The sequence below is a fragment of the Ranitomeya imitator genome, chromosome 1 (assembly GCF_032444005.1).
Source record: "Ranitomeya imitator isolate aRanImi1 chromosome 1, aRanImi1.pri, whole genome shotgun sequence".
Classification (NCBI taxonomy): Eukaryota; Metazoa; Chordata; class Amphibia; order Anura; family Dendrobatidae; genus Ranitomeya; species Ranitomeya imitator.
The window spans coordinates 227,200,968-227,226,375 of NC_091282.1; the positions used below are offsets into that span (position 1 = coordinate 227,200,968).

At 42.5% G+C, this 25,408-nt stretch overlaps 1 protein-coding gene across 1 annotated transcript in view; it reads right to left on the reverse strand.

Annotated features, from left to right (window-relative positions):
• KREMEN1 (kringle containing transmembrane protein 1) overlaps nucleotides 1–25,408 on the reverse strand; it is a 269,727-nt gene that overhangs the window by 42,420 nt on the left and 201,899 nt on the right. Inside the window, exons 4-6 of the mRNA XM_069754435.1 lie at nucleotides 21,873–21,997; nucleotides 18,630–18,783; nucleotides 10,885–11,217 (exon numbers count right to left, since the gene is read on the reverse strand). Coding sequence (XP_069610536.1) covers nucleotides 10,885–11,217; nucleotides 18,630–18,783; nucleotides 21,873–21,997 — 612 coding nt within the window. The remainder of the gene's footprint in view (nucleotides 1–10,884; nucleotides 11,218–18,629; nucleotides 18,784–21,872; nucleotides 21,998–25,408) is intronic.

Sequence of the window (25,408 nt, forward strand, 5' to 3'; positions counted from 1 at the left end):
AAAATTGCCTACAACCATGTGTTATTATTTTAGGCCTTCGATGCCTGTCTGCGGTCACTCCTTCCACTAGGCCTCCACTGACCACACCACTGCTGCCCGTGTTCCCCTGGAACCAATTTAAAATTGCCAACAGCAATGTGTTATTATGTTAGGGCTTCGATGCCTGTTTGCGGTCACTCCTTCCAATAGTTCTCCACTGACCAGACCAATGCTGGCCGTGTACCCCTGGAACCCAGCTGAAAGTGCATCTAGCCTCCTTTTTTTCTTTGTTTTATATTTAGAAAGCCCAGATGAACTACGCTGTGCAACGGTTCAAGCTACCCAGTCGACATTTCTTTTGCGAGAAAAGCCATCCCAGCCCTCCACCGGCATGAAAAAGTCTGCATTGTCATAGCACTCAGGCAATCAAACAGTAGAAAGGTGCACCTGACAAGAGACGCATGGACCAGTAGGCATGTCCACAAAAAGTTACGTGTCCATTACGGCGCACTGGGTTAATGTGTTGGATGCATGGTCCACAGGGGACAGCCTACAAAGTCTGTCTGCAGTCCCTAATTCCAATTTTTCTCCGCTGACCACACCACTGCTGCCCGTGTACCCCTGGAACCAATTTTACAGTGTCTACAGCCTAACTTTTGTTATGTTAGGCCTACTACGCCTGTCTGCGGTCCCTCCTTCCAATACTCGTCCACTGACCACACCACTGCTGCCCGTGGACCCCTGGAACCTATTTTTAATTGCATAGAGCATCCTTTTTTTAATAGTAGGCGTACAAAGTCTGTCTGCGGTCCACTATTGAAATTGTCCTCCACTGCCCAGAGCACTGCTGCTTGTGTACCCCTGTAACTTTTTTAAGCTGCAGTGAGCCACATTTTTGGGTTAAGTCCTACTACCTGTGTCTGTCTGCGCCACTCAATTCAGCTGTGTTCCTTTGAAAAAAGCTGAGCGTCAATAGTCTTGTTTTCAGCCTCTAGGAATTTTAAAACTGCATTGGGGGTACAACTTTGGTAGGGCCTACTAACGGTGTCTGCCTCCCCAAGGTGTGCCCCAGGTTTCCTCGCCATTGCTTCGATCTTAATGCTCTCGTTTAGTAGTTGTTGGAAACTACACTGCATTAGGCCTACAAATTGGGTATGGGGTGTAGAGAGATGGTGTGTTCCACTCCAAGGTGTTCTCCAGGTTGCCTTTCCTGAGCTTCGATCTTCCGGCTCTCGTTTAGTAGTTGTTTGAAACTACGCTGCATTAGGCCTACAAATTGGGTATAGGGTGTAGAGAGATGGTGTCTTCCACTCCAAGGTGTTCTCCAGGTTGCCTTTCCTGAGCTTCGATTTTCAGGCTCTCGTTTAGTAGTTCTTGGAAACTACACTGCATTAGGCCTACAAATTGGGTATGGGGTGTAGAGAGACGGTGTGTTCCACTCCAAGGTGTTCTCCAGGTTGCCTTTCCTGAGCTTCGATCTTCCGGCTCTCGTTTAGTAGTTCTTGGAAACTACACTGCATTAGGCCTACAAATTGGGTATGGGGTGTAGAGAGATGGTGTGTTCCACTCCAAGGTGTTCTCCAGGTTGCCTTTCCTGAGCTTCGATCTTCCGGCTCTCGTTTAGTAGTTGTTGGAAACTACACTGCATTAGGCCTACAAATTGGGTATGGGGTGTAGAGAGATGGTGTGTTTCACTCCAAGGTGTTCTCCAGGTTGCCTTTCCTGAGCTTCGATCTTCCGGCTCTCATTTAGTAGTTCTTGGAAACTACACTGCATTAGGCCTACACATTTGGTATGGGGTGTAGAGACGGTGTGTTCCACTCCAAGGTGTTCTCCAGGTTGCCTTTCCTGAGCTTCGATCTTCCGGCTCTCGTTTAGTAGTTGTTGGAAACTACACTGCATTAGGCCTACAAATTGGGTATGGGGTGTAGAGAGATGGTGTGTTCCACTCCAAGGTGTTCTCCAGGTTGCCTTTCCTGAGCTTCGATCTTCCGGCTCTCGTTTAGTAGTTCTTGGAAACTACACTGCATTAGGCCTACAAATTGGGTATGGGGTGTAGAGAGATGGTGTGTTCCTCTCTAAGGTGTTCTCCAGGTTGCCTTTCCTGAGCTTCGATCTTCCGGCTCTCGTTTAGTAGTTGTTGGAAACTACACTGCATTAGGCCTACAAATTGGGTATGGGGTGTAGAGAGATGGTGTGTTCCACTCCAAGGTGTTCTCCAGGTTGCCTTTCCTGAGCTTCGATCTTCCGGCTCTCATTTAGTAGTTCTTGGAAACTACACTGCATTAGGCCTACACATTTGGTATGGGGTGTAGAGACGGTGTGTTCCACTCCAAGGTGTTCTCCAGGTTGCCTTTCCTGAGCTTCGATCTTCCGGCTCTCGTTTAGTAGTTGTTGGAAACTACACTGCATTAGGCCTACAAATTGGGTATGGGGTGTAGAGAGATGGTGTGTTCCACTCCAAGGTGTTCTCCAGGTTGCCTTTCCTGAGCTTCGATCTTCCGGCTCTCGTTTAGTAGTTCTTGGAAACTACACTGCATTAGGCCTACACATTTGGTATGGGGTGTAGAGACGGTGTGTTCCACTCCAAGGTGTTCTCCAGGTTGCCTTTCCTGAGCTTCGATCTTCCGGCTCTCGTTTAGTAGTTGTTGGAAACTACACTGCATTAGGCCTACAAATTGGGTATGGGGTGTAGAGAGATGGTGTGTTCCACTCCAAGGTGTTCTCCAGGTTGCCTTTCCTGAGCTTCGATCTTCCGGCTCTCGTTTAGTAGTTCTTGGAAACTACACTGCATTAGGCCTACAAATTGGGTATGGGGTGTAGAGAGATGTTGTGTTCCACTCCAAGGTTTTCTCCAGGTTGCCTTTCCTGAGCTTCGATCTTCCGGCTCTCGTTTAGTAGTTGTTGGAAACTACACTGCATTAGGCCTACAAATTGGGTATGGGGTGTAGAGAGATGGTGTGTTCCACTCCAAGGTGTTCTCCAGGTTGCCTTTCCTGAGCTTCGATCTTCCGGCTCTCGTTTAGTAGTTCTTGGAAACTACACTGCATTAGGCCTACAAATTGGGTATGGCGTGTAGAGAGATGGTGTGTTCCACTCCAAGATGTTCTCCAGGTTGCCTTTCCTGAGCTTCGATCTTCCGGCTCTCGTTTAGTAGTTGTTGGAAACTACACTGCATTAGGCCTACAAATTGGGTATGGGGTGTAGAGAGATGGTGTGTTCCACTCCAAGGTGTTCTCCAGGTTGCCTTTCCTGAGCTTCGATCTTCCGGCTCTCGTTTAGTAGTTCTTGGAAACTACACTGCATTAGGCCTACAAATTGGGTATGGGGTGTAGAGAGATGGTGTGTTCCACTCCAAGGTGTTCTCCAGGTTGCCTTTCCTGAGCTTCGATTTTCAGGCTCTCGTTTAGTAGTTCTTGGAAACTACACTGCATTAGGCCTACAAATTGGGTATGGGGTGTAGAGAGATGGTGTGTTCCACTCCAAGGTGTTCTCCAGGTTGCCTTTCCTGAGCTTCGATCTTCCGGCTCTCATTTAGTAGTTCTTGGAAACTACACTGCATTAGGCCTACACATTTGGTATGGGGTGTAGAGACGGTGTGTTCCACTCCAAGGTGTTCTCCATGTTGCCTTTCCTGAGCTTCGATCTTCCGGCTCTCGTTTAGTAGTTGTTGGAAACTACACTGCATTAGGCCTACAAATTGGGTATGGGGTGTAGAGAGATGGTGTGTTCCACTCCAAGGTGTTCTCCAGGTTGCCTTTCCTGAGCTTCGATCTTCCGGCTCTCGTTTAGTAGTTCTTGGAAACTACACTGCATTAGGCCTACAAATTGGGTATGGGGTGTAGAGAGATGGTGTGTTCCACTCCAAGGTGTTCTCCAGGTTGCCTTTCCTGAGCTTCGATCTTCCGGCTCTCGTTTAGTAGTTGTTGGAAACTACACTGCATTAGGCCTACAAATTGGTATGGGGTGTAGAGAGATGGTGTGTTCCACTCCAAGGTGTTCTCCAGGTTGCCTTTCCTGAGCTTCGATCTTCCGGCTCTCATTTAGTAGTTCTTGGAAACTACACTGCATTAGGCCTACAAATTGGGTATGGGGTGTAGAGAGATGGTGTGTTCCACTCCAAGGTGTTCTCCAGGTTGCCTTTCCTGAGCTTCGATCTTCCGGCTCTCGTTTAGTAGTTCTTGGAAACTACACTGCATTAGGCCTACAAATTGGGTATGGGGTGTAGAGAGATGGTGTGTTCCACTCCAAGGTGTTCTCCAGGTTGCCTTTCCTGAGCTTCGATCTTCCGGCTCTCGTTTAGTAGTTGTTGGAAACTACACTGCATTAGGCCTACAAATTGGGTATGGGGTGTAGAGAGATGGTGTGTTCCACTCCAAGGTGTTCTCCAGGTTGCCTTTCCTGAGCTTCGATCTTCCGGCTCTCGTTTAGTAGTTGTTGGAAACTACACTGCATTAGGCCTACAAATTGGGTATGGGGTGTAGAGAGATGGTGTGTTCCACTCCAAGGTGTTCCCCAGGTTTCCTCGCCAATGCTTCGATCTTCATGCTCTCGTTTAGTAGTTCTTGGAAACTACACTGCGTTAGGCCTACAAATTGGGTATGGGGTGTAGAGAGATGGTGTGTTCCACTCCAAGGTGTTCTCCAGGTTGCCTTTCCTGAGCTTCGATCTTCCGGCTCTCGTTTAGTAGTTGTTGGAAACTACGCTGCATTAGGCCTACAAATTGGGTATGGGGTGTAGAGAGATGGTGTGTTACACTCCAAGGTGTTCTCCAGGTTGCCTTTCCTGAACTTCTATCTTCAGGCTCTCATTAAATTGTGGTTAAACGGAACAACTGCATTTGGCGTACTAGTTGGTTTGGGGACTACTATCGGTGTCTGCCACTCCTTGCTGTTCTCCTGGTTTCCTGTCCTGAAATTCCATTTTCAGGCTCTCGTTAAGTAGTTGTTAATGTTAGACTGCATTTGGCCTACTAGTTGGGTTGGGGCCTACTATCGGTGTCTGCCACTCCTTGCTGTTCTCCTCAACTGAACAAAGCTGGGCCGCCTGTTTACTACGGTTGCCAATTTTGAACTGCATGTCGACTACTTACTGATTTGGGCCTACTCTCTGTGTCAGCCTCTCATTCCAGTTGTCCTCCACTGCAATGCCCCCTGGTTAGTCCTGTGTTACCAATTTTGAACTGCATTTAGCCCACTTTATTCTTTGGGCCTATATCTGTGTTTCCTCCTCATCCTGCCCATTGCCCAGCCAGTGATAGATGAGTCTGCTGGTACATTGACCCATAACGCAAAATTCCCCGTGCACGCTACACAGCAAGATTGTGACCCTGCTGAAAGTCAGGTTCCTCTTCCCGCATACCATACCACCTTACACGGGGACAAAGAGGAAGGTGCAGATGAAAGTGCAGGTTCCTTCATCAGGTGGGGGAAGGAATACTAGTTGGCGACGTCACTGGCACAGGGCATCTCATAGTACGCAAAAGTGTTGCTGCCGGTGGGAGGCGCCCCGCCGTGCAAACACACCGCTGTACTTTGAGGGGCCCTGTGCCAGTGCCAATGCCAACGAGTGGGCCCCCCCTGCTTGCTCAGGATCACAGCACTTGCAAAGTTGAAATACTTACCTCTCCCTGCTCCACTGCCGTGACGTGGTCCAGATTTACTGGGCCCACTAATTACTTGAACCAGCCCTACCCCCCACAACTTTAGCCAAATGACCCCCAATTTCAAATGCCTTCCAATTATTATAAGGTAAATTACGATTGACAAGCTTCTTTAACAAGAATGGATGTTTTTGCCATTAAAATGGGCAGTGTAGGTGTTTTCCTGGCCTCCACTCACTGCCGACTATGCTGCCCCATTGACTTGCATTGGGTTTCGTGTTTCGGTCGATCCCCGACTTTTCGCGATAATCGGCCGATTCCACTCGACTCGACTTCTAAGATAGTCGGGTTTCGCAAAACACGGCTCGACTCTAAAAAGGTCAAGGTCGCTCAACCCTAGCTTTGATTAGTTTGAATAGTCAGTTTTTGTTAACTTCATGTAAAATCAAACATTAATTTCTCCTGTACCTGGTTAATATGAATTCCCAGTTAGTTACATGCACTGCTGCGGAAATGGACTATGGAGTGGTAAATATCAAAATAATTTGCTTTACTCTCCCCTTCCTCAAGCAACTGCATGGAATAAGGCAATAGATAGATAAAAGCTCCATTCATGAAGTTGGGTGCTGTGTACTCCAGCCTTAATGTACTCCATTCTTACACTGGAATAAGATCCTCAATATTCGTTAAGAGTCGTGCCCCTCTTAATGATTTTGGTGCGTCTTTCAGCTGCCATTTGCCACAACAAGAAATGTTACGCTGGTCAAAGTAATTTGTGCACACGTATATTATGATAAATTTGCCATCTGCACTGGGTCATACTCCCTCCCCAATACTTTTTAAAAATATGCCAGAGTTGGTCAGAGCCAGACATGGCAGAAAAACAGCAAGAGTCATGACATTTTTGAGCAACTACAATTTGCCCAAAAATGTTGCATGTTGCAACATTTATAATAGTATTATGGTAGAATTCTGTTGATAATGGTTTGATTAATTGGGGATAAAATGTGCAGTTACTTCTACTACTTAGGGTTGGCACTAAGTCCTTGATGTTAGGTCTCCTTATAAGAGCCACTGTTTGGGTACAAAATATAACGGAGATTGTATATTCACTACACACAAGAAACAGGATAGGACTATTCCGATTGCGTACACCTTGTCACGGTGGGATGGCTTTTAAGCTTTTTTTTAATCAAAATAGTGTTAACTAAGTACCCTTTGTTATTTACATGTACTATTACTATTTACTTATTTACTTACTACAGTATATTTTGTTTTTTTCTTGAGTTTTATAGACTAGAAATACATCATCGGATAAAAATCCTACTCTACAAGTGAGCTGCATTGGAGCCTCTTTAGGCACAGAATCAGATTACAGGAAAGGTACAGACTGAAGCCATCACCATCACTTCCACTTTGATGTGACAGACTTGGATAAAACAATTTTATTAAACACTCAGACAATACTGTTTGCACATTCCGCAAGTATCTGTATATATAAGTCTAGTCTCATGAATAGTACAAGAGCAGGGGGCTAGTTAACCCATTATTGTTGCTATGGTGGTTGTATATTCCACTTTTCTGCTGCTTTCACTAGTGATGACAAGATAACGGAAAAAGGTTTACAAGACTTCACCATCGGTATATTTTGTCAAGAGGTTCAGCTGAGCTTTCCTGTTTATGGGGAGAAGTTAGAAGAGATTGCTGTCAGCTGAACACTCGTTCTGCCGATCGATATCTAATGTGTTAAAAATCTGGACTAAAATGTATAAATATTCACTGTAATGTTCTCTTTTTATATTTGAAGTGATCCTCACAGGTGATACATGCTGCCCAAACCACGCACAGCATGTATTAGGCACTGGCTGTATGAACTCCTCCAGGTATGTATAACTCTGAAATTAAGCTTTGTTTTAGGCCACATACACATGTTGAGTATTTGGTGAGTTTTTGTACCTCAGGATTTGTAAACCAAAACCATGACTGGGTGATAAATACAGAAGTGGTAACGTGTTGCTGTAAGGTGTTTCTGTAAGGAAGAGAGCCAGCCTCGGCGTACCATGTCTGGGACGAGTCCGGAACCATCGCTGCTGTCACCCAAGTTGCAAGGGGAAGAGTTTAGTGCCCCGGACAGACCTTTGAACTTGAGATCAGGGGGCGTGGAGGATATAAGAGGGGGACAGTGGCATGAACGAGAGCTCAGTTGGTGGGATGCTGTGGTGTGCGGAGGCAGAGTGAGAGCCCTCTTTCTCCCTGTGAAGTCAGGAAAAAGTAGGCCCAAGTCAGATAGGCCTACAGAGACTCACCGGAGACTGTAGGAAGAGACATCTCCGAGAGACCCCGACATCCACTCTCACAGTGTCACTGAGCGTGAGTGAGTCTTTCCCACGACCAGACCACAGGGGGCGCAGTTCAAGCCTCGACATCCCGGCCATGAACCGTGTGCAGCCGATGTATGTTTCGTTAAATTCCCCTGTTAACCCTTGCTCTGCCTCCGACCGTTACTGCATCCTGCTACCTGCTCACATTGCTATTATACTTTTCATCTGATTGTGCCTCGCCTGGTATTGGCTTACAGATAATGAGGTAAAATCTTATCAAATACTCAGTGTATGCATGTGGCATTAGAGAAAAACATATTTTAAAAGCCACAGGAGTCTAGTCGGACAAGTGGGTCCCCAGCGGGTTCTCCCTGCCCACTGCCATGAAGTAACAGGTCTCTTCCTACACGACCCACCTGTGCAACTAGTCTCCAGCACTGCTCAGTCCCCAATGGCCTTTAAACTATGATTTTCTCTTAAACACTGCAGTGTTTCAGAGTAAAACATACCTGGCTGAGATCGTACAGCCAGTGTCTAATACATGCTGCCCAATCCTAATCCATCAGCTGTCAGGTTCTCTTTAATATTAGGGAAAAAAATCTTTTCTATATCAACTAATAAATAATTTTAACTATTCATTTTGGTAAACTCACTTTTCATGAATCTTGAAATAATTAAAAGATTCTAAATTCAGTTTGAATACCGTTAATGGTTAAATCTAAGCCTTTAGTTGGTAATACGTCAGACAAATTTTAGATGGATTTACATTAAAGATTATTGGATTTTAAACTACTGTGTATTGGACTTCAAACTATCCTTGGGAGTTTATATAGTTGGTAAGAAATGCCCCATTGTACTTGATACATAGGTTTAAAAGGAGGTCAACTCTACTTGTTTTGAAAACTGCCATCACAGCCATATGAAAAGCTTCCCATAGACTTAAACATGTCAGAATACATTTTCTTCTGATGGTAGAGTGACTCCCTGGTAACCAACCTGTGTTAAGGACACCAGGTGGGACTTAAAAGGCAGATATTTCTGCTTGGCTGGGTACCTGGAATGCTGACGCTCTATTCAATATGGGATCATTCTGCAGTCTTCTTACAATAACACCCTTAGATACCAGACAATAATGTTCTCTACAGCTGCCTGTTCCTTCAATTTTATAGGTAGGGAGGGGCTCATTGAAGGATAATTGACCTTACAATGGGAACACTCACTCAAAGAGCAAAGAAACTTTACACCTTGGATGCTATTGAAAATGTCCAGCAACAGAAGATCTTGTAAGTCACATACACATTCTTCTAGTTGTAAAAGACCGGACTTGTTTTACTCCTGTGCAGTTTGAGCAGCTGTTAAAACATACATGACAAACTGCCTAGTTTTTAAAGTAATGGCTACAGATGCACATATAAAATCTATGTGTTCCACAGCCATCTGCTCCGATCCGGTATGGCATGATTTATGCTTTAAAATTAGAGCTGTAAAGCAATATGCCTGTTTGCATCACACATTACAAATTCAATTCTTATTTAATGAAAAAAAGAATTTTGAATTAGTCTAAACCTAGAGGACACCTGTCATCTAACCTACTTTACAAGTAGTGCTTTGTCCAGGGCATATATATGACTATACAGATTTAAATTCTTAATTTAGAAAGGTTCAGTATATTTTTAACATTAGAATATCTACATTTTTTAAAATCCTATTTTGGCTGACACTGCTATTATTAGCTATAACAAATATAAAATGACTTATACAGTATACTTAATAACATTTTCAGTCTGTCTGTAAGAGAACTGTCTGCAGCAGTAGTCCACCACCACTAATGTCTGCATTAAGTGACCAAGAATGCTAAGCCTCACCCTTTATCTAATTGCCTTCCTTCAGTGATGTCTTGATTATTTAGAAAATCTTGCTTACTTTTATTACTTTTAGATTTATTGGAATTGTCCACTCCATTTTCTATTTGACAAAAGCCCCAGAGTAACCAAAAATGTATAAAACAAATCCCACACTGACCCACTGATATCTCATTGCTCTACTATCCCACTGCCTGAGTTCCCCACCAGTCTTCTCAACTCCTCTTCTTGCATGGTCGGCATATGATCACTGAAGCCAATTAGTGACATGCAGTATTCACGTGCCAACCATGCTGGAACAGGAAGACAGGAGAATAGCAGGGGATGTGGTTCGTGACACAAGGCAGTTGTGGGGATCAGTAGATTAGTATGAGATTTTATAGCAAACTTGGGTTCTTTGTAAAAGTCACATAACTCCATGAAACTGAATAAAGTGGTAACTAGATAAGTCCTAATGTTTTATTTCTGTTAGACTTTAATGAGTAGAGGACAAGAAAAGAAATGTATCAGACTACAATGTCAATGAAACATATAATAACAGGTCCAAAACATGCCCCATTCAAACCCCAAAATCTTAAAGGGAACCTGTCACCTGAAAAAATGCTATTAACCTGTAGATATCTGGTTAATCTTCAGGTTTTTAGCTTTCTGAACCTGTCCAGCGCCAGAACTTAGACGCCTGCTGCCAGGAGGAAATGATCTTTATTCCTCCTGGTAGCATTCCTGTTCCAGTCATAGGGCTGGCAGTGGCACGGGTTCAGTCACCACTCTGTATATAGAGAGTGACAGTTGTAGCCACGCCCCTGACACTGACTGTCAGCCAGCCCTAATGCTGAGCCGGGGGTGTGATTACAGGTGCCGCACTTTATGCACTTTGCAGTGACTGAACCTGCACCAGGACCTCCCCTGTGAAAGAAAAAAAATGCAGCTGGGATGAATAAAGTTTATTTTTTTCCCTGGCAGAGGGGGTCTAAGTGCCATCACCGGGCAGGTTCAGATCACTAATAACCTGTAGATTACCCCCATATCTACAGGTTAATAGTGTTTTTATCACGAGACAAATTCTCTTTATAGTCTAGTATTTGCATACAAATTATCATGTAAGAACCATTACTCTTACCTTGGTATACAAGTGCAAATCCTTGGGCCTGATTGATGCGATCAGAGAAGAAATACAAGATGACAAAATCTAATGAGATGTTGAAACTCTGTGATGGGTGGTTCCTGCCATCAAATCGTACCAAAACCTGTTTTGTATAGCCATCCAAAAGCTCCACCATATCCCGTGAGTCTTTGATGTCAAAGAAGGTAAAGTTAAAGCGGATTAAAGTGGCTCCAGGAACTTGTATTGTCCAGTAACAGGCTTTTCCTGATCCGTATGAGTCTGGAAAATCCGGGGAGTAGATAGCAGCAGCCTCCTTGGTGTAATTTCCACCACATGCCCCAATAAGTGCTGCAAAGAGAACAAAGTGAAATTTTCATTATTTTTCAAGTGTATATAAAATGCATGCCATATCATTGGGATGATGGTAGATGGATGTAGATTTGACTAGCCCTATCCCCCTTTTCTATGTGATTATAGGACACCCTTTCTCCAAAATTTGAGATACGCAATGAGAAAAAAATTCTATGTAATTCAATTTCTTTGTTAGAAGAACTTATGACATCGGCCCGCACTAACAGGGGGCCGACTTTGATCTTTAATATGGAGCCCCTCTGCTTTATAATAATAATAATAATCTTTATTTTTATATAGCGCTAACATATTCCGCAGCGCTTTACAGTTTGCACACATTATCATCACTGTCCCCGATTGGGCTCACAATCTAGAATTCCTATCAGTATGTCTTTGGCATGTGGGAGGAAACCGGAGTGCCCGGAGGAAACCCACGCAAACACGGAGAGAACATACAAACTCTTTGCAGATGTTGTCCTGGGTGGGATTAGAACCCAGGACCCCAGCGCTGCAAGGCTGTAGTGCTAACCACTGCGCCACCGTGCTGCCCGTGCCCGTGCCCGTGCTTTATGTACATTGATGATGATACCAATATGACAAGTCACAACACTCAGGAATTTTTTCATACAGTCTACCAAGAAGTGTTTGACAAGATGTCCTTTAAATTCATAAGAATAAGTTCAGAATGCTTACAATACATCAAATGCCTGGACTCACTTTGCCTTTTTTTGCTTAGCAAATGTTTATACAAAGGTTTCATAAGAAATACTTGATGTTGAAATGTGCAGAAGAACCTTGATTTAACAATTGCATAACTAAAATATTTGATTTTTTGTTTTTAATACTGAGGCACATATTTAAAGCACTATGTTCAATGTGCCAAAGAATACGGGCGCAAACACAAAAATCTGTGTCCAGACAAACGTTTTAAAAATGCCAAGAATGCAAAACTTGAAGAAGCTGAAAAGCTTCAAATATATTTTTTCTTGCAGATTAAAATTATAATCTTTCTTCCCATCTAAAATCTACAAGAAATGGAACTGTGCAAAATTATTTTCAAAAATTAAAATATATGCTAATAAAAAGGACACAAGACTGTACTATATACCTTTTAATCAGCTTGTGGTTTTATCCAGTTTACAATCCATTTTTGTTACACAGGTTACTGAAAATAAGCCAATCACAGGCTCCTGGGACTCCCATCAAGCAGCAATAATCTGCAGGAGAACCTGGCAGCATGCATTTTGTTACCCTTACAGTGCCATCACTGGTAAAAGGAAGCATTAGGTAGCAGATATTGAAATCAAGGCCTGTCTGAGCCCAGTGACTGACTGCAGCTGTCATGTGCACTGTAGCCATGATGTCACCACAGTGACATCATGGCTACATGCCAGAGGCTTCGCCGGACCTGGCATGTATGTACCATCTGAGTTTATTATTTTGACCTAGTGGAAGTCAATGGTGTAAATCTTGTACCAGAAGATGAAGATGACATATATTTTCCTAGCGTGAGTCCTTCCATTTAGACATTCACTCCTGACTTCTCTATGTTCTTCTAGTATGTTGCTAACACTTAACATTGGAACAAATGTCTTTGCCCTACTTATTGTGAAGTGAAAAGAATCTTCTACACTTGGAATGCCAAGTCAGGAAAAAATTATATTTGGCAAAATTACCAAAATCACTGAGTGAGAAAAATGATTGAAATCCAGTGTACGCCACCCCACCCACCTCTACTAAACACCAAACAACAATCTTCTGTTCTGGTTTCAGGCCCTGGCCTTCAAGGCTGTGAACCAAAGACTAAATTCAGAGCCACATACTTGAGTTCCCGCAAATCGAAGGCGTGTGTGACCACAGCTGTGTCCTTCTCTTGAAATGTTCTTTCTCAATCTGACCCCTAAGTACACAATGGTCTGCCCACTCTCTCTAACAAGACTGCACCACATTGTTCTCACAGGCAGGCCTTTCAGAAGCTGGAAGCAAGAAGCAGTAAATGTTTACTAGAAATGACGGGATATCTGGACCACAGTGTGATGTGGCTTCTGGACACTCAGAGGATTTATGACTAACCCAGTTTTGATTGAGGCTTCTTTTATTGTCAGGGTGAAAAGTTGTACAGAATATTTATAGAGGAGGAAGAACTTTAGGCTTACACTTCTCTATAGATAATACTTGTATGTGCACTTTATGTATGTTAACACAGACATTTATTATGTGTAAAGGTACAACCTCTTCTCCATATCCTTTCTCCAGTTGCCACTTGGCCCATAACATATTGTTCACAGCTATTATATCTTTTTGGGAACAGTGGTATGAAATGACGACAGCTCGGAAATGCTTCAGACCTGCTGTCGGCAGCTGTTGGTCTGGATGCCAGGCTGGTGAGATATCTATTGTTAGATCTGCTCCCAGAGGTTGTGGCCTTTTTTTATTTTGCATGCAGTATCCACATTGTGATGCTGATCCTATGATCTCCTATTGATGCATTAGAATTTATGCCATATCTAAAGTATAACTTTAGTAATGTTAATCCCAAAGACAGATGAAGAAAAAAGTCACTCAGTTGCTACCGGACAATTGCTTTCATAATTCTCAGGATTATTTCAATTCCCTCTTCAGGATTTTCAGATCGCATACATTTTTATGCTATTGTTACATGTTTAAAGATAAACTAGAAGCAAGTGTGGTGTTCCTCTACTGCGATATGTAATTCTGTAGACAATTTCTTAACAGTACTGTCTCCTCTGTCTCCTTTTCTTCTATTTGTAAAGTGACAATATTAGACTATGATTGGTTTCATTTATTGATCAGCTGAAATCTTCCCCAGTTTCCACAAAAGAGCAGTTTTGCAACAAAACCGCAATGTATGAACAGGGACCTAAGGGATTTTCTCATTTTAACTTTGTCTGATTTTGGACAATTCCATTTTGTGAGGGTTGAGTCGCACGACCGTTTACTCCACATGTGATTTAAATGGTCCGATTATTCTGATCAGACTTTGATCAGAGTGTCATCACTCATGAGTTTTTCTCAGATGTGGACAGAAAATGAACATTCTCCACCTTCTCCATTCTGTCAGTCCATGAGACCTCATTGGAATGTGATCCGACTTCAGTCCAATTTTTTTCATGGATCTATAGACATGCATTGCTGCTTTTGATCAGACACTCGGAACAGCATAGGACAAGTCTCCGATTTTTTTGCACAGGCCAATTGGTTTAGGGAAAAAAATCAGACGTGCAAGGCTCCATAGGATATTATAGGTGTGAGTGCTAACCATGAAAACCACAGATAGCACTCGTATGAGAAAATCAGTCGTGTGCACAAGCCCTTAGACGATTCCTCAAAAATGAGCTAATAAGTATGTGACTGCTTACAAATCTCTTCCAGGCTCTGGCAGCTGATTTATGCTGCCCAAACCACAGGCCGCACGAATCAGCACCTCACTTCACGATTGCAGCCAGGCATTTTATTCTGTGAAACGCTCCGTGGACTGAAGCTAGAACCAAGACTAGTCTGGTGCAGCCCGGGCGGATTTATCCCACCCTCCAGGACACTGACAGGTCTGTTGCTATGAGATATTCAAACTGCAGTCATGCAGCAAGGCTCTGGTTCATGCTGCCTGTGGTTTGGGCAACATAGGCTCCTTTTAAGTCTCACACAGCCACTCTTCTTCCTAAGAATTAAAGGAGTTGTCTGAGATATGTAAAATGCTGCACTCAGGCAGCAGAACCTCAAAAACTATAAATCATTTCTTACCCTCTATTGCAGAGATGTATCCCTGCTGGTTCCCACTGGTACGAGATCTCACAGTCCAGATGTCACATGTGACACCTGCAACCAATCACTGGCCCCTGCAGTATATGGCTTGAGACCTCTGAGGCTAGTGATTGGCTGCTGACGTCATGTGGGTATATATAGGCAGTGATACCTGTAGCTGATATAAACAGTACACCAGTGGGTATCAGCAGAGACACATCACTGAAACAGAGGGCAAGTATGATTTCATCTTTTTACAGCTACTGCTGCCTGTGTGCAGCATTTTACAAATCTCAGACCAAAATAGTTGGAAATATCATGTGATATAATTCCATTCTTGCGCCACCACTCTCACCATCATTCTCTGTCCTCCACAGTACACGCCTGTGCAAGGCAAGATTGCCTTGTGCAGGCATGTACTCCGGAGGACTGAGAATGAACTTCAATCCAATATTGCAGCCAGCATGCAGCCAGCGGGTAAGGAAAGGGTGAATCAAACACCCGAAAACCCCGCCCCTATGGCTGAAAATTGTTCCCTCCAAATTCAGGTGACAGAGTCCCTTTAAATGTTTAGTGGGCACTTAAGAAGGATTATTGTTATTGGGGGGCACTTAGAGTATCGTTACAGTCAAAGGTGAGCATCGGCCATTATTACTTTCTAGGGGCAAAGTATAAACACTATTTTCTAGGGCACTTGCACAGAGCATTAATATTTTCTTGCGGTGTAATTTTACCATCTTGAGAGCACAAAAAAGGGGTTTTACTTTGTGTGTGGCACAGTGGTAGGCAGTACTATGTGGGGCACTAAGAGGAGCACTGTTATTGTGCCAAACACGCGGTCCAGTAATAGGGACACATACTGCAGCAGCGGCTGAACATTGGGTTGAGAAGTTTGTGCAGGTTGGAAATAGATAGGGAATGTGCTGGAAATGTGAGGAGTTAAAGGGAATCTGTCACCTACTTTTTCGTATATAAGCTTCGGCCACCGCCATCAGCTTATCTACAGCATTCCGTAATGACAATGACAAAGAATGTCAGCCTTAAGTCACTATCAATAACTGTACAGTAATATCTTACATGTTCTATCACTATATAGTCACCATATGGCAGCAATATCGGTGTTTTTCGTATAGTAATTTATTTTCAGTAACAGCGCGGTCATCTGCTGAGGTTCTCCTACATCCACTACTAAACAGCGCCACTGTAGTTGTAATCAGGGTTAACTGGTTAGAAGCCCACTCAGGTGTTTCACCCCCCAACCTCCTAGCTGAACTGAAGTCTATTGAGACTGGATTCAGATTTGTGCAAAACCAATAATGGAGTTACTTTGGTTGAGTAGGGAAGGGCCGGTTGGGCATTTGAAGCTGTTTGGTAATATTTCAGTATAGCTTGCAATCCAAGTCCACCCTTGAGTCTCTGTATGTATAAAGTATGCCTGACTATTGTGGGTTCAGAGAAACTCCTAGTAAAAGAAACTTTTGTCTGTAGGTTGTGAAGGATATAGGACTGGACACTGGAAAAGCCCTAAGTAGTTATAACCATTTTGGTAACTGTGTCATTTTCATTACATTGATATGACCAAACTAGAATATCACCAGTGACCTCCATGTGTTTGTCAAGGCCATGAGATAACAGATAGTTTAGGGTAAATGGCAGAATATAGGTTGGCATATGACTGTAATTGCTAAGTAACTCATATAGGATGTAGTCAATTTAAAGAAATAGTTATCTTTCAATTGGGGCAGTTTATTTCCTAAAGAAAAATTGTGAGAGTTATGAATTTATCTGGATTAATTGTAAGGCTCGAGATGAAAAAAAATGTAACAGAAACTATTATAGGCTGCGCAAGGACATATGAGGTTAGGGTAAATTGAGGATAATATTGTCTGCAAAGAGATTTAATTTGTGCTATACTGATGCTACATCAATCCGGCTTAGGGTCTTTCCTAAGGAGCATGGCAAGAGGATCAATTACAAGAACAAATAAGATGGACGAGAGGAGCCATCCTTGCCTTGAACTTCTTATAAGAAACAATGGGGAGAAGAACCCCAATTAACGATAAGTATCACAGGGGGCAGTGTACTAGGCAGGTCCCAAGCAATGGAGCCTTCTGTCCACTTTTTGCACCCCAAAACCATAGCGTGAATGTTTTTCTTTATATCAAGAAATTGTGTTTAGTATATTGGTATTCCTTGGCATCTGCTCTTACATTTGAAAGGCAAATTATTCAGGTCATCTCTTATTTTCATAGAAATTGCAAATTATTGTGATAGCTATTTATGTTTTTTACCTTCCAGATAAAGGTTTTCATACAAACACCTAGTTTGAATGTGTATAAGCCCATCCTCACTTGTCAGTCCTTCAATGTCTGCTAGAATAGGGCAAATGTATAGAAAGTGATTCAAATTTGGATTTATAAATGGCATCCATTTGCACCATATATTGATCTTTATAATAATCTTCAGTTATAAGGCGACAACATATTCCGTAGAACATTACGATTATCGTACGTTTATTAAACTGTGTCCAACCTGTTTTATTGATTTTTATTATGTATCTTAGATTTTTGGTTTTAATAAATGCACACTAAATTTATTGAAGGGCGTCTGTCAGTGCAGAATGACAACTAAGGACAGGAACTCGGTGCAGTGTTGATGTGCCAAACATTTAAATGTTACTAAGTTACCTACCTACTTGTTTTCCATTATGCCTACCCTTCTTTGGCTCTAAAGATGGGGGGATAGATGTAAAAGAAGATGGTGAGATGGTACACAGGAGTTTTTTGGCATGCCAAGGGTGCACTGAGTGCCTGGACTTAGTTTGAACGGTCACTCTGTGCTACAGACTCCTCTTTAAGAACATACGGTTTTCCAAATATATGGAAAATTGGAAAATTGCTTATACCTTTCCGGCTCTTATGACTCTAGGAATCTAGGATGCAGTTCAGACATTGCCCACCTTCCGCCCTCACCCATAAAGATCTACACTCACACTTGCAGCATTAGGCACATATGAGGATGTTAACTGCAGGGCAAGAGACCTGTCACTGCTCCATACATGGATTGTGAAACATGGGCACATGACTGCAGCCTTTTTCTGATCTATTCAGATTTTTTTCTTCCACACGCTTAAAGGGCCACTGTCACCCCCCTCCAGACATTATAAACTAAAAGAGCCACCTTGTGCAGCAGTAATGCTGCATTCTAACAAGGTGGCTCTTTTAGTTTTTTGTTCATGTATTCCCAAAATAAAGCGATTTGAAACTTATCCAAAATACCTCTCTTTGTCCATGGAGGCGGGTCCTCACTCCCCAGCTTGAACTGGTACTCTGCCGTCACTCACATCTTCAGGGGCTTTCGGCGCCGCCCCCTCCGTGCTTTTTTCGCTTCAAAACCGGCGCCTGCGCTGTGTACAACTGTGTGGGGCAGGCGCAGTAAGCTCTGACCGTCTGACGTCCCAGCCAGGCTTGCAGACTGCGCCTGTGCGGCCGCCCTGCCTATGAATCCCAGCCCCGCACTGTGCATAATGCATAACACACTGCGGGGCTGGGATTCCCAAGGTGGGTGGCCGCACTGCCCGCACAGGCGCAGTCTGTACGGTATGCAAAAAAGACCCCAAAACATTATTAGAATCTCTGGACACTTACAGTCAAACAGGTTGATACGCCCGTCCCCTCCGCATGGCTGTGAATGGTCCCCAAAACAGACACTGCTGCAATCTGTGCTCGGCATCTCTCCATGTTTCCTGTAATCTGCATTATTGCCGCAGAAGCAAGCAAACCCAGACTCCAGTCCTGCATACTGGCAAAGAGAAAAGAAGAATATTTGTAGATTGCTTACTTAGGAATATACTTGCGATCATTTTTTTTGTGTATTGTCAGGAGGAACCATAACATTATTATTGGTGGGAATGTCCCTTTGGTTGAAGCCTGCACAGTGCCTGACCAGGACATTGTTGCATGATCAAACTGTGAAGACGTGCAGCACTTAATTAGTGTTGTGGTCTTTTTTTTCTGAACATGGAAAACCCCTTCAACAAGATATTTATTTCAACCACCTCCTGAACGTGGAAAACCTTTAAATTTCAATAAGATAAGCAGTAATTAGTGATGAGCGAGTGGGTTTATTACTCGAGATTTCCAAGCATGCTCGGGTGATCTCTGAGTATCTTGGGCATCCTCGTAGATTATGTTTCAGCTGCATGATTTGCGTCAGCTAGACAGCCTGAATACATGCAGGGATTGCCTGTTTGTTAGGGAATTCCCACATGTATTCAGGCTGTCTAGCAGCCGCAAATCATGCTGCTGTGGGGAGTCAAACACAATCTACGAGGATGCCCAAGATACTCGGAGAACACCTGAGCATGCTTGGAAATCTTGAGTAACGAGCACACTCGCTCATCACTAGCAGTAATATATTGTCTAATTTACTGCAGATGTATGCACATAAAGGTTTCCTATAATTATGAACTACATAACTGTACCTCTGACCATACGCCATTAATAAAGCTGCCATCTTCCAATGTATCAGAGAAGTTTTTGGGACGGCACATATACTTCTGCACCCTCTTTAGCTACAGCCCTTAAAAGAGCTACTGTTTGGATTTTTATTTTAATCAAATTAAAGTCTTTAATCAATATGTTGGCAATATCAATTGAAGATTTATTGGAATGACATTATACAAAAATGCAATTTTCTCTGAAAAGATTTTAAAAGCGCAGCAATTTTTTTCTTTGCATTTTCAATTAGCGACTTGTAAATCACCATTGAAATATCTAATTCTGGTAAAATGTTCCCTACAGTCTAATGCTATGAAATACAGCCTTCTCCAACATTGCGACTGTAAATGTCATGCCAAGGAGGCTGCTATTCACATCGTGATTTACATCTGTATAGTAAAAGAAATGTCCGTCATCTTTACACCTGTTTTTATTTTAGCTTTAGGTAAAAAACAACCTGAATGTGACACAAGTAGTTTTGTTTCATATGGATTTCTGCACGTGTTCCTCCTATTTATTGCAATAAAAGATACTCACTGTCATTTATGGATTTTATAGCTCCTTAGAAAAAAAGACACGTCACTTATTGAATTCGTTTCTGGTGAGATTCCATCTGGTGGCAACATGCATGTGTTCCTCCATGATTCAGAATAAGCCAGATACAGACACAAATCATTTGAAAGGCAGCCTCACATTTTGGCCTCATACAGTGGGGGAAAATACCGTAAGTATTTGATACAGTGATGATTTTGCAAATTTTCCCACATACAAAGAATGGAGAGGTTTGTAATTTTTACTGTAGGTGCACTTCAAATATGACAGACAGAATCTTAAAAATCCAGAAAATCACATTGTATGATTTTTACATAATTAATTTGCATTTTATTGCATAAAATAAATAATTGATACAATAGAAAAGTAGAACTTAATGTTTGGTACAGAAAATTTGGTTTGCAATTATAGAGGTCAGACTTTTCCTGTAGTTTTTGACTAAGGCTACTCTCACGCTAACGTCGGTACGGGGCCGTCGTCATTCGTCGGCCCGACGTACGGATGCAAACTGCAAAAAAATAAACAACGGGGGCAGCGGATGCAGTTTTACAACGCATCCGCTGCCCCATTGTAAGGTCCGGAGAGGAGGGGGCGGAGCTCCGACCGCGCATGCGCGGTCAGAAATCGCGGACACGACACACAAAAAAAGTTACATGCAACTTTTTTGTGCTGACGGTCCGCCAAAACACGACGCATCCGTCGCACAACGGATGCGACGTGTGGCCATGCGTCGCAATGTGTCGGCTAATACAAGTCTATGGAAAAAAAAAAACATCCTGCGGGCAACTTTGCAGGATGCGTTTTTTCTCCAAAACGACACATTGCGACGTACGTCACACAACGCTAGTGTGAAAGTAGCCTTAGTTTGCTCACACTGCAGCAGGGATTTTGGCCCACTACTCCATACAGATCTCCAGATTTTTTAGGCTTTGGGGCTGTCACTGGGCAACATTGAGTTTCAGTTCCCTCCAAAAGATTTTCTATTGGGCTCATGTCTGGAAACTGGCTAGTCCACTCCAAGACATTGTAGTGCTTTTTACAAAACCATTCCTTAGTTGCCATGGCTGTGTGTTTTGGGACATTGTCATGCTTAAACATGCCGCCATGACCCATCTTCAATGCTCTTCCTGAGGGAAGGAGATTGTTGGACAAAATCTCATGATATATGACCCCATTCATCCTCCCTTCAATACAGGGCAGTTGTTCTGTCTTCTTTTCAGAAAAGCACCACCCAAAGTATGATGTTTCCCCCAACAATGCATCATGGTTGGGACAGTGTTCTTGGGGATGTACAGTACTCATCTTTTATCTTCCTCTAAACACGGCGAGTGGAGTTGATACCAAAAAGTTCTATTTGGTCTCATCTGTCCATATAACCTCCCATACCATCTCTGGATCATACACATGGTCATTGGCGAACTTCAAATGGGCCTGGATATGTGCTGGAATGAGCAGGGGGACCTTGCGTGTCCGGCAGGATTTTAATCCATGACGGCATAGTGTGTTACCAATGGCAATGTTTGAGACTGTGGACCCTGCTCTGTTCAGGTCACTGACCAGGTTACCCATTTAATGTGTATGGGTGCTCTATTTGCATACTTTAACACATGTGCTCACGAGTGATGTGTCCTGCTAGGTGAAAATCTACAGCATCAATTGACATATTGCAGATTAAAAATCTGCACAACAGGTCAATTAATGCTGCAGGTTGTTTACACAATGGATGGGTAAGATGTAGTAAAATCTCATCCACCGGCCAAAAAAAATCTGCACCGTATCAGTCCATGCCCTAAACTCCCTCCACATCCAAATTCTAAACATATCTGACTATAGCCAAACCTTGTAGCGTTGTCTCCGGCACATAGTAATGCAGGTTTGAATTGTCTGCTTATTGGACGTCTCAGTGATACCAGTCAGAGGAGGTGGGTTCCCATGGTCTTTAAAGCATCCTAGGTTCCCAGGCACTATAAATTAGTTAAAAATAAAGTTTAGTTTCTCAACAGAATCATTTAACATTCAAAAGAGATCAGTCATCAGACACACTGTTTTGTTATCTGGCGTTTAAAAGAAATCTTAATACATAGAAATTAATGGGTGAAACTATTGACCCTACTATTTTCAGATCAGGAAAACTGATATACAGCTCTGGCAAAAAGTAAGAGACCACTGCAAAATATTCAGTTTGTCTGATTTTTCTCTTTATAGGTATGTGTTTGAGTAAAATGTAAATTGATCTTTTAGTCTACAAACTTCTGACAACATGTCTCTGAATTTCCAAGCAATACATTTTGTATTTTTTTTTGACAAAGAAAAATGGTCAAAATAAAAAAAAAACAACAACCCAATGTTTTCAGACCTCAAATAATGCAAAGAAAGCAAGTTCATAATCATTTAGAAACAACAATACTAATGTTTTAACTCAGGAAGGGTTCAGAAATCAATATTTTGTGGAATAGCCATGATTTTTAATCACAGCTTTCATGCGTCTTGGCATGCTTTCCACCAGTCTTTCATGCGGCTTCTTGCGCAAAAATGTAAGCTGTTCTTCTTTGTTTGATGGCTTGTGACTATCCATCATCCTCTAGATTACATTCCAGACGATTTCAATTGGGTTCAGGTCTGGAGATTGGGCTGCCATTGGCAGGGAATTGATGTGGTGGTCTCTTAATTTTTGCCAGAGCTGTACTTGCTTTCTACTTATTGTTGCAATGTTTTTCTAGGACAACCAAAATTGCATAGTCTGATGTTTTCTATTCATCCTGCTTTGCAGATTTGGAACTCTTTGGGCCTGGCCTTTTGGTGTTTCAATACAGTTTCTGTAGCCACCAGAACCACTGAACAGAAAAAGACACTTTGCTTGTTTAGTGTCTCTAGTGGTCAGTGAAACTATAATAAAATAATTATTTTTTAATACCTTCAACCTACTTGAGCCCAAATATTTTGGCAATGGTGGGTCCATTATTAAGTCACAAGATTACCAGTCACCTCACTGGTTTCCATATGTTACATATGTAATTACTTGTACATTTCTTGCCTTATACAAAATTTCAATGGCAGCCATCACAACAATCACAACACAATTTTATAATAAACAAAAAAACAGAACATTTTCCTTATTTATCACAATATTTACAAATGTCACTAAGGAAGCAGCTCTACAAAGTCTATCACCATTTGACTTAACTAATTGCTCAACTACTCTGCCTATAGACAATCAGTACTAACATTATTTAATGTATTTACTCCATTTCCAGACCTATCATAATAAAAAGGATTGATAATCATAAATGAATTATAAAACTTTCATACTTACTGTATACCCATTAGATACTAACTTTATAGCAGTTTGTTAGGTCTCTGATACAATCCACAATTAGGCTGATAATTCCGCACAGCATATTTTTGCTTTGCTAACCTTATCATCTAACATTGCAATTGATATTTTCATGTATCGGGTTCTTGCGACACTTGTAGCACAAAGGGACCAATTAATTGTAATAGAACATCACAATTGGTCCAAAGGTTACAGAGTGCATAATTCTGCCTTGAGACTAAGTGATATAAATGTCTAAAATAAACTAGACAGCAGTAAACTCAAAGAAGGGGCAGCAACAAGTTAAAGTAAAAAGATTAAGTATTAAAAATATCAAAATATCACATTTGAAAGAGTCCAAAATTGCATGGAATAAATTCAACTGGACTGATGGAAGACATTTGTCAACAGATATACCAGATATGAAAAGTCACATGTACATTCGAAATGTATTCTGTAGAAAGGAGGACCATAGTTTATACTATGGGGTGTATCATTCTCTGTTGTGGGCACTTTGGTAGATAAGAAAAAGCCATATCCAGTCTAAAATTCATCAATATTTAGTAAGACCCACTGACCATAGGATGTGTGCAGGGTCGGGTAATAGTGGCACACCGCCGGCCAGCCTGCACCCCCCCCATTCAACTGTTTCAGTAGTTGAAAGCAATAATGGAGGTGAGAGCGTCAGATGACGCCCCCTCCCCCATCATCCCCCTCTGCCTCTGATGCAGCGGATGCGCAATGACGTCACTTCATCATGCACCATGCTGTGTGCCAGGCACCGCAGATGCTGAGACATTCTGCAGAGACCAGAGCTGAGGGAGAACGAGAAGGAGAGGTAAGTATTGCATTTTTTTTATATCCATGTGTGGCTATAATACCGCAGTACTATAGGGCTGCATTATATTCTCTGGGGAGCTGCATTATACTATATGATAGGGATACATTATAAAGTATAAGGGTCTGCTTTATACTGTATGAGGGGGTTACATTATACTCTATAAGGGGTTGCATTACTCGCTATGAGAGGGTTCCATTATTCTCTATGAGGGGGGTTGCGTTATTCTCTATGGGGGCCTGCATTATATTCTATGAGGGGGCTGCATTACACTCTATGAGGGGGCTGCATTATATGCTATGAGGAGGCTGCATTATACTCTACGAGGGGGCTGCATTGTGCTCTGATAGGGCTGCATTGTGCTCTGAGGGGGCTGCCTTATACCCTATGGAGTGGCTGCATTACACTTTATGGGGTGGCTGTATTATACTCTATGGGGAGGCTGCATTATAATGTGAGGGGGGGCTGGAGAGCTATGGGGAGTGTAGTATACTATATGGAGGACTATGGGACACATTATAGTATATGGAGGACTATGGAGTCTGCATTATACAATATGGAGGACTATGATGCACATTATACTATATGGAGAACTATAGGGTGCATTATGCTATGTGGAGGACTACGGGGTGTATTATACTAAACAAGCAAAATGCTGCCTATTCATTGAGTGATTGGATTGTTTATGCCGGAACAAAAATCATTGTTCTCAGTACCACATCGCCCAGTGAAAACTGCAGATATGCTGCTGATAACATGATACTGTATGGGGACAGACTGATCTACTAGTGATCATTCTGTCCCCATCATTGTCCCTGAGCCTGTGTAAAGAGGCCGGGAAACAAGCGTAGAACGTTTTCAATATTGTCGATCACACTCATTTAGCGGCCTAAAATCAGAGCGTGTAAATACAGCCGAAATATTTCAATGTGATAGTGCAATATGTGGGCATTTGGGGTCCCACTTTAAGCTTTTCCCCGAGGCCTTACTTTGTCTAAAACTAGCCCTGGAAGGTGCCTCCCACCTGTAATAGGTAATGGGTAACATGATGGCTCAGTGGTTAGCACTGTATCCTTTCAGTGCTGGAGTCCTGGGTTCAAATCCCACCAAGGACAACATCTTCAAGGAGTTGATATGTTCTCCCCGTCTTTGCGTGGGTTTCCTCCTATTCTCTGGTTTCCTCCCACACTCCAAAAAATACTGATACTGAGATTGTGAGCTCCA